At 46.4% G+C, this 9,276-nt stretch overlaps 1 protein-coding gene across 1 annotated transcript; it reads right to left on the reverse strand.

Moving 5' to 3' along the window:
• Nucleotides 1–235: 235 nt before the first annotated feature.
• LOC126232128 (uncharacterized) lies at nucleotides 236–5,226 on the reverse strand (the record flags this gene model as incomplete). The annotated part of the gene is made up of 2 exons (XM_049942436.1): nucleotides 5,060–5,226; nucleotides 236–491 (listed from the first exon to the last, which is right to left on the reverse strand). Coding segments are annotated over exons 1-2 (410 nt in total), but the record flags the coding sequence as incomplete, so codon positions are not given.
• Between the last annotated feature and the right edge of the window lie 4,050 nt (nucleotides 5,227–9,276).

Below are 9,276 nucleotides of genomic sequence, written 5' to 3' on the forward strand. Positions count from 1 at the left end.
GACGTATGCCACGAGGCACATTGCATTGACTGCTCGGTGGGAAGTGTCAACAGAAGAGGCGGCGGCAGAAGGTATTAGCGCGCTTCCTCTTTGGGTCTCACAAATGTGCCCTTATTGACAGATAGTTAGTATCGCAAAATAGGAAAAGTAGGTGACAGTATCGAGAATAAATTTAAGAAGAGGAGAAAGATTTAGTTGTACAGTTAGTAGTAATGGCATCGAGTGGTCTACATACCTCGGTACACAGTGGGAGTCGATACAGTCGCCAGCGATCCGGCAGTCGAGCTCCTCGACGACTTCGAAGGATTCGTCCCACGTGAGGCGGTGGAACTGCGCCAGGACGCCGGCGCATCCCCCTCCCTCCTCCGCTCCACCTGCTGGCGGCGGCGACAGTCCGGAGTCCCTGAGGCGGTCTAGCAGGCGCAGCGCAGCTGGGACCGCGGGGGGCGTCTGGTCCAGGATGTCGCACGTTACGAACCCCGGTGACAAATCTGCAAAACGTTCTTCAGTCACCTCGAGGTCTGCACTCTGACTCACGAGCTTCCACGGGCTAACAATATGCTCATCAGTACTAGCAGCTACTGAAAGTGAAACACTAAGAGAGCTGCAGCCAACGATAATCGACACGGCGTGAGGTGTGCTGCACACTTTTACAAGCAAAAGGTCAACAAGTCAGCCGACTGTCAGCACGGCGGCCACTGCTGCGGCTCCCCTTGACCAGGGAGCGGGAAGAGCTGCGCCGACAGTACAACACTGGACACTGTGCCGTCATTCCGTATGAGCCGAAGTTCTGACTGCAGCATCGCTGTGGACGGTCCGTACATCGAGGCCCTGAGCAGAGCGGAGAATGCCACGTTACATTCTCGCCCATCTCACGGGGAGCCACTTGGTAATTGCTTACACTGATCGCAGCTGTTACATTTCTGAGTCCTTGAGGCAGCTCGCTTGCGATATTTTCGACATCCTTTCAACAAAATAATTTAATGTCGCATGTCAGCCATGCTGTTCTGCCCCAGCTTGACAAGAGTTAGCACCGCTACCACAGGAACGTGCGATGTACCTGGCTAGGCGCAGACAGTAATATTTAAGTGAAAATCACACCTATCGTTAACTGGTTTGATTGGCGAGATTGGGAATAAGACATATGGATCCGTGCTCATAGATCTTTGTAGAACGCCAGAGCAGATACAGTCTCACGTTGGTGTCAGAGCTGGCAGTGCGGGGACGGAGAGGAGACTCCAGGCTGGCCGAGAGGCAGCTGGGCTGCAGGCGGCAGGGGGCTCCAGACTGGAGCGGCAGCCGGTGGGAGCTTTTCCTAGTGACTTCAGATCTCCAGTCCTGGCTGGGCCGTGAATGACGACCCCGGGCATTCTGTACTCTCATCTCCTGGAGCGCCGCACACAGCCTGTCTCATCACAGTCTACCCGCCAAGTACTGCGTCACAGTCAAGTAACTGCAGCCAGAAAAGCTGGAATTCCCAATGATGTAATCGGCATACCACTCTCCTCTCGCTTTAATCTCTGGGATCCGCCTCTGAGCTGTATTTTCCTCTTAGCTGTAGCCGTGTCTATCCCGGGTATCTCGTTAGGTAAGTAGCAGAGGCGCTGCCATTCGTTGTTCTGTACACTTCCGAGGCAGTAGTTGCACTTCTGCCCCTTTGTACTTGTGTGCGAACGTTCAGCGCTTACGGAGCAGGGAGAAAACAAATGTAATAGCTAAGTACTCAACAAATGTTGAGATCATTTTAGAAATAATCGAACTTAAATTGTCGACCGATATGCAAGTGCGGTTGACATACAGTTCCTCGCCGCAGATAAAGCAGCAATGAAGGCACTGAGTGGCAGAGAGTGGCTTTGCACTAAAAAGCGCTGATCTGTTCTCACCTGCCAGAAAGTTTACGGCAGAATCTCTGGACACACAAAAGGCATTCTGCCTGCTCATCCCCTCTGGCGAGAGCGACTCACGTCTTTTTGAGGAAATGCGTGAAAACACCAGCTATGAGTCAGACTGCAAAATTAAGAAATTAAGAAGAAAGCGTAATGTCTCTGTAAAGAAAGAGCCCACGTGGCTACACCCGTCATATCCACTTCGCGAAAGAGAGTCCAGCTGAGGGTACATCGGCGGTGAGGCAATGTCGCCAGCAAGCATTCTAAAAGTTTCCTACCTGCCCCATGAGACTGCTAATTCAGATAACGTGTCTCGCAATCGGTGTGGCTACCGGCCTGTAAACATACAAACAGTCGCTTCTGATGGCACTGCGGGCAGCTGCTACTGTTAACCGAAAAATCGGGATGCCATTGTGGTGTGTCTATTGTAATTAACCATTGTGAACGTTCGAGTAATGCACACCTGATATCAATGAACGTAATTGACTCGTACAGAGGGAAGTCCACGCTCCTGACCCAACACGGAGACCTCCGCCTCGTCGTGTCTGAGGGCCGACTGACTCACTTGGCGCTCTCCGTAACCAGCGATGTACAATTGTACGACTCGGTGTTTCTCGTATATTCTCGCGAGAGCCTGTTCCCGGCAACTATGTAGCGATACTTGAAGCTTCCCGTACTGGAATTATGCCTCAGTTACGGCCAATGACTGAGGGACTTTCCCTGACAATCACTGTAACGAAAGGAAACTACTCCTATTGTGATTAAGCGAAAGTGTGTTTACGACCGACTGGCGCGCCTCCTCCACGTACTCCCCGGCCTGTGTGTCTGGCTGCAGGCAGGCCGGCCTCCCACGCAGCGGGCCACGGCCCCCACCCCCGCACTGGACGACTCGCGCCGCGGGCCGCTCGCGTTCTCCGGCCGTGGGAACACACTCCAGCCACAGCCTGGAATCTCTATAAGTCTGGAAACCCTATAAGCCCCAGAAAACAGCTGGTTGTATGTAATGAAACAATCGTCCTTCGATTCTCCCTCGTATGTGATGATTTTTTCTGCATCTTTAGTTTTTATTGTGTGATATTTTAACTTGTTCAAATAGCAAGTGTATGTCTGAAAGCATTACCCGGGATTGCCAAGGTTCACTTTCTCTTCTGAACCTCCGTGCTGAAGTTGATGATTGTTCCTTCAGCAGAGAGGAGCGAGGGCAAAGGTCGCTAGAAATACACTGGCGGAAAAGAAAAACTCAGCACAAAATAAAAATTACTGTAGAGGAATGAGATTGCGGGGGTACATCTCTCTAGATGACACACCTTATAGCTTCGAAGGGAACTATGAAGTACAAAAGCCGCTGCCTCAGGTCGAGGTAAAGCAAAGGTGAAAAAGCCGAAGTAAGGCATCCTGCAGCTCTTTTATTGTAAATGTTTGCAAAAGTAACATTTGGATTTCCTGGTCAACTCCTACCAATAACCCATTTTATTTTCCGTGTTTGCTGTAAGCTACGGGCAAAGACACAAGCTGGACATGCACTTGCATGTCACATGAGACAGCGTTCGGCGGCCCACATATTGCCCACGATGCTAACACAACACTGGCTGCAGGTGCCAACAGGGGGAGGGACTGGAGCTATCGAATGATGTCGACAGCACGAGGCTACGGAGCGTGGCTGAACTGCTTAGTTGACGAGTAACTCACGACAGTGCTAGTGCTGTTGATGCAAAGCAGAGCAATGGCGCCGATGAACAAAGCAAACATTGCGTTATATCTTCAGAAACAGTAGCCAAAGTCGAGAATTGATCAGAAAGGAACTCGTTGAGTGAGAAAGAAGTGGCGGAAGAGTCAGCGGAATGCGTGGTGTCGTGCGAACAATGTACAAGGGGAGTGCAGTGATGGCGATACGTGCACGGCAGTAGAAAGTTGTACTGAAACAGGTGTGCTGTAGTTCATCGTCAGAGGGCCGCAGCTCCCGTTTCCAGTCAAACGTAGTGAAGGACAGTCGCTGTCCAAGGAGCGGATACTAAACGTAATCACGTACTTGGAAAATCGCAGACAGCATAGCAAAAGAACAATTACGAACATGTTTTGAACAAGCCTGCAGAAATATGACCGTTAGTGTGTAAGGAAAACTACAGACATTCAACGGAGGACAAGGCTCAGTTGTGCGTTTCAAGGATGCTCGACATACATTACAGAGATTTCAAAAGAAGCACTGGATGCTTGCATGACGTCAAACAGTGCTACAGAAGGGTGAGACGTGAGATAATGAAATTTCGAAGAAAGCGTCAACTGGACGATGCACAGCAAACTACAGGATCGACCGAATTATTTGTACATGGGATAAGCAAATTTTCCCCGTCGTTGAGTAAGGAATTTGTTTTCAACTGCAGCCAATCGGCATTTGAAGAGGAAACGTACATGAAAGGGACCCTGGAAATTAGAGGTACCAAGAGAGATCAATCAAGATCATCTATTATCAATTCGCATTCGTATACAGCTATGCCGACTGATTAACCAGACGGTAAATTGGCTGGAACACTATTTATTGTGTATCACACTATTTATTGCTCTGCGCCCTTTGATTCTTTCTCGTGTGTGTAATTTTGGCAGGGGCCATAGGGAATATTTACGTCACAGCAAACAAGAGTGGGAGAACAGACGTAAGAGAACTACAGCTATTGTATGATCACTGCTTTTGGCCAATAGCTCGTCAAAATAGGTGTATTTTCTCGATTCCTAGGCTGCGCATACAAATCATACTCCTAAAGAACAAACTACCGCTCCAGGAAAGTGTGTGACATAGCAGTTCGTACCACCTGGAACCAGCAGATGAATTCTACCTCCAGATATCTGTCTTTTCAGTGCGTATGAAACATGTTATAACACTACCTGCAGCAACGCCTTAAAGGACAACCAGTTTTACGATAAGCTCCACGACAGGCTGTTTCGCATTCGATTGCACGCCATCACTTTCCTTCAGTTCTCGTCACCCTGTTACACCAATGTCATTTCTATACGTATTCCTTAAGAGTGGATACCTAGCTGAGCGTCCTCATAATAAACGTAGTCCTTCACTGTCAGGCAGAAAACGTATAATTTTTAATAACAGCATATGTAAGCCAAGCCGCCTGTGAGTGTTTGATAACGTCTTATGAATCCGTACAGCACGGAAGAGCACTTACCGGTACGGTGACAGTACTGCCACCGTAGCACAAATTCACCGGTACTGAACGCCGGGCGTTTGTCCATGTGCCTGCAGACGCACTCCAGCACCGAGTAGGTCCCGTTTCCTGCAAGCAGAGCTGCCACTGTGGCAATTACGACCGCCGGCTGCATTGTCCGCTGTCGACACTGGGGAGCAAACAGAAGCAGTGCGCGTCGCAGGGAGCGCGCGCTCAATATGACGGCGGGCGCAGCGGAAGTCTGCCGCAGGACGGCCAAACCACGGGAAGCGTGACGCCTCTCATCCGGATGACCGCCGTATTCCTGTTTGCCTGGTGAGAGTTCGCGAAAGTCGTCGACTAAAACAAACGTGGTATCTGCCCTTCCCCAAGGAAGTGCTGTAGTCATTGTGCTGTTCCTAATCTATAAAAACGATTTAGGAGGCAATCTGAGCAGCCATTGTGTGCAGATGATGCTGTCTTTTACCATCTAGTAAAGTCATCAGAAGATCAAAGCAATAGGAAAATAATTTAGAGAGTGTACCGGTGCGATGCGTAAAGTGGCAGTTGATTCGAAATAATGAAAAGTGTTATGTCATCCACAGGAGAACTAGAAGGAACCCGTTAAATTTCTTTTACTCGATGAGTCACACAAATCGAAAGGGTGCCGTTTCAGCTAAATGCCAAGGTATTACAATTAGGGCCAACTTAAATAGGAACGATCAAATAGAAAATCTTGTAGGGAAGACTGTGTTTTGTTTGCAGAACACCTAGACAAAGCGACAAGCCCACTAAAGAGACTGTCACTTAGTGATGCTAGAAGAACCCTCCGCCACACACCGCCGGGTGTCACGCGGAGTACTGGTGTAGATGCAGATGTACACCTACAACTCCACACAAGTCGCAATATGGTGCATGGTGGAAGTTGCCTTGCACCATCACTAGTCATTTTCTTCCCTGTTACGCTCGTAAATACAGCGATGGAAAAGCGACTCTCTTTATGCCTCCATCACCATCATCAATCATCTGCTATATTAGCAGGTCCTTTGCCTCTCCATTTTCTGCGATCCATTGCCTCCTTCTTACGGCTGCTGTATGTTGTACCGTCCATTACGTCATCCAGTATCTGAAATCTCCTCATTCCTCGCTTCCTTTTCCCTTATACATAACCTTCTACAACTGTTTTTATCAGTCCGTCATTCTTTATTAATATATGCCCAATCCAATTTCTTTTTCTTCTCTTTATTACATCTAGCAACTGTCTTTTCTCTCCCACCTCATCTCAATACCTCTTCATTTATTACTCTGTCCATTCAACTTATTCTTTCCATACTCCGCCATGTCCACATCTCACAAGCCTCCAGCCTTTCTCGGTCTTTATTCCTCAAAACACACGTTTCAGGCCATACAGAAGAACACTCCATACAAAACATTTGATCTTTTCCTCAGTTCTCTGTCCACACTGCTGCATAAAACTCTCCTTTTCTTATGAAATGCCTCTTTTACCACTGCTATCCTTGTTTTCATTTCTGTGGTGCACTTCCAGTCGGTGTCTATCCTTCTTCCAAGATACTTAAAATTTAGCACCTGTTCTAATATTTCTCCATTCAGCATAATTTTTATTTCTTTATTTTCTCCTAGTGCCAATACTTTTGTTTTCTTTGTGTTAATTTTCATTCCATAATGGCGTCAATGGTGTCCACTAAATCCTGTAATTGTTTTTCCCCTGTGGCTAAAAGGACCATGTCATCAGCAAACCTCAAACACCCTACTCTTCTTCAATTTCTACTCCTTTGCCATCTAATGTGCATTGGGCAATCATATTTTCCAAGTAGAGAGTGAAAACGTTAGGTGATAGCATCCTTGTCTTACTTCTTTTCCTAGTCCGATCCAGTTTGTACTTTCTCCTCTCACTTTAACTGAGGCTTTTTGATTAAGATATAATGAGTCTTCTGGTTTTCCAGTCCACTCTCTTTTCTCTCATTACAGTCGCCAGCCTGTCCCAAGCCACATTGTCAAATGCCTTTTCTAGATCGGTGAAGCACATTTAGAGGTCTCTTCCTTTTTAAATAAACCTTTCTCCCAAGAGTCGTAGGAGCCCCACTGCATCTCTGGTGTCCGTATTCCGTCTAAAGCCAAACTGCTCCTCGCCAAGATTCTCCTCCATTAATTTTTAAAGTCTCTTATTAATTATTCTTAACATCATTTTGGCTGCATGTGAAATGAGGCTGACTGTCCCGTGCTCACTGATTCCTTGTTTTTTTTTTTTCGGTAATGGAATCATTTGTTTTGTCAGAAAGTCCTCAGGCCATTCACCACTGTCACATATTTTATTCATAAACTCAATATTTCCCTTATTTCATCTTGTTTCTAGCATTTTAATATTTCTCTCCGTATCTGTACCTACTGCTTTACCATTTTTCATTGCAGTTATGCCAGACATTACTTCTTCCATTATGATGGTTGGGCCTTCCTTTCTGGTCATCATTTACACTGTTGAGTAATTCAAGTTCCACAGTTTCTGGTTTGCGATCTGTGTCATATAGCTCTTTTAGATATTCTTCCCATCGCTGGAGGACATCGTCACGATCTTTGTACACTACCTCTTCGTCTTTACTCAAAATTTCCACAGTAGCACTTCCTGCTCTGTTTTAATCCCATGTCATAGTCTTTACTCTGTTGTACAGTAAGTCGTATCTTCCCTTCCTGTCCAGTTCTTCGATTGCGTTACATTCCTCTTAGCCATTTTTTCCTAGCCTGCTCTGTTTCTCTTTGCAGTTCATTATTTAACCTTCGGTACATCTTTCTTGCATATTCAGTGTTCTTGTTTTTAAATTTTCTTCTCTCCTCCACATTCGAAATCATTTCTTGTGTGACCTATCGTTTCTTTTCCCTTTTACATATCCTATATTTTGCTGTCCTGTTTTAATGATTTCTTCTTTCAGCATATTCCAGTACTCGTTGACATTATCAGGTGGTTCTTTGTTTCTTAATGTGTTTAGAAACTCAAGTGACAGCATTTGTTCTTTGTTGGTACTTATCTTCTCTAGATCCCACTTCTTCACCATGACTCCACAGACACCCAAATTTCTCTGCTAGTACTCCTTAAGCGAAATGGACGTTGACGTCAGTGAAATCGTTCTGCAGTCAGCTTCTAATGTCGGTTCTCTAAATTTCCTCTATAATTTTCCTAGAAATAATATCGTGTTCGCTACAGGGGTTCCTGTTTTCGTTCACAAACCACCTCCATAACACTAGCGTGTTGTTCGATCCTGGAGGTAACAACTCTGGCTGCACAGTTAAATTGCTTCGACGCCTTTCCTTAATAAGACCTTGTGCGGATCCAAAACACTCAAACAGTGCTCAAGAACGGATTGTACTAGTGTCCTATATTCTGTCTTCTACAAATGAACCGTTCTTTCCTAAAATGCTCCAACTCGAAGTCGAGCATTCACCTTCTCCGCTGCACCCTTACATGCTCATTTCATTTCACATTCCTTTGCAACGTCACACCTAGATATTTCATCGACGTGAATGTCAAGCAGCGCGGTGCTAATTCTGTATTCGAATATTTCTACATTTAGATCTATAATCCATCTTACAAACTAGAAATTTTGCTTCAGTCATCCTGTACCATCCTACAGTCACTCATCACTTAGACCTCCCTCTACAGCACAGCACCATCAGCTCATCCTGTCTGTCAGATTACGTTCTGCCGCGCTCCTGGCGATACCTTTGTCTCTCATGAACACTCGCTGTCGAGTGCAAACTAAGGGGTTCTGCTATTATGAAATTTGCGTTCCACTCCCATATCTAGAAACCTTTTCTGCGTTCATCCGTTAAGAGACTGCAGTGAGGCACTGTATCACAGGACCACAGTGGACTGCGAGCGAAATCGCTGCCTCAGGATCTGTCAGTACTTTTCTTCCGGTGTCATATTACAGCAGACACATATCCGTACGTCGCCTTCCCATCCACTCACCCTTCCCTCCCCTCTCCAGTCCCCCTACATTCCCCTCCCCGACACTGTTCTCGCCCAATAAAGATCATTTCAGGTCTGTATAAAGTAGTGAAAAGAACGTCACAAAGTGCAGTCAGCAGGGATGGGGCGAAAAACCAAACGTACTCGACAATACCTATGTTATTTTTACACCAGGCCAATGAACTCCAGCTGGAATGCAGCAACAAGCCACAGAGAATCTTCCAGATTTATCAGACCTGCAGTCTTTCAACTATTT

This window comes from Schistocerca nitens, unplaced genomic scaffold, assembly GCF_023898315.1.
Source record: "Schistocerca nitens isolate TAMUIC-IGC-003100 unplaced genomic scaffold, iqSchNite1.1 HiC_scaffold_436, whole genome shotgun sequence".
NCBI classification, from domain to species: Eukaryota; Metazoa; Arthropoda; class Insecta; order Orthoptera; family Acrididae; genus Schistocerca; species Schistocerca nitens.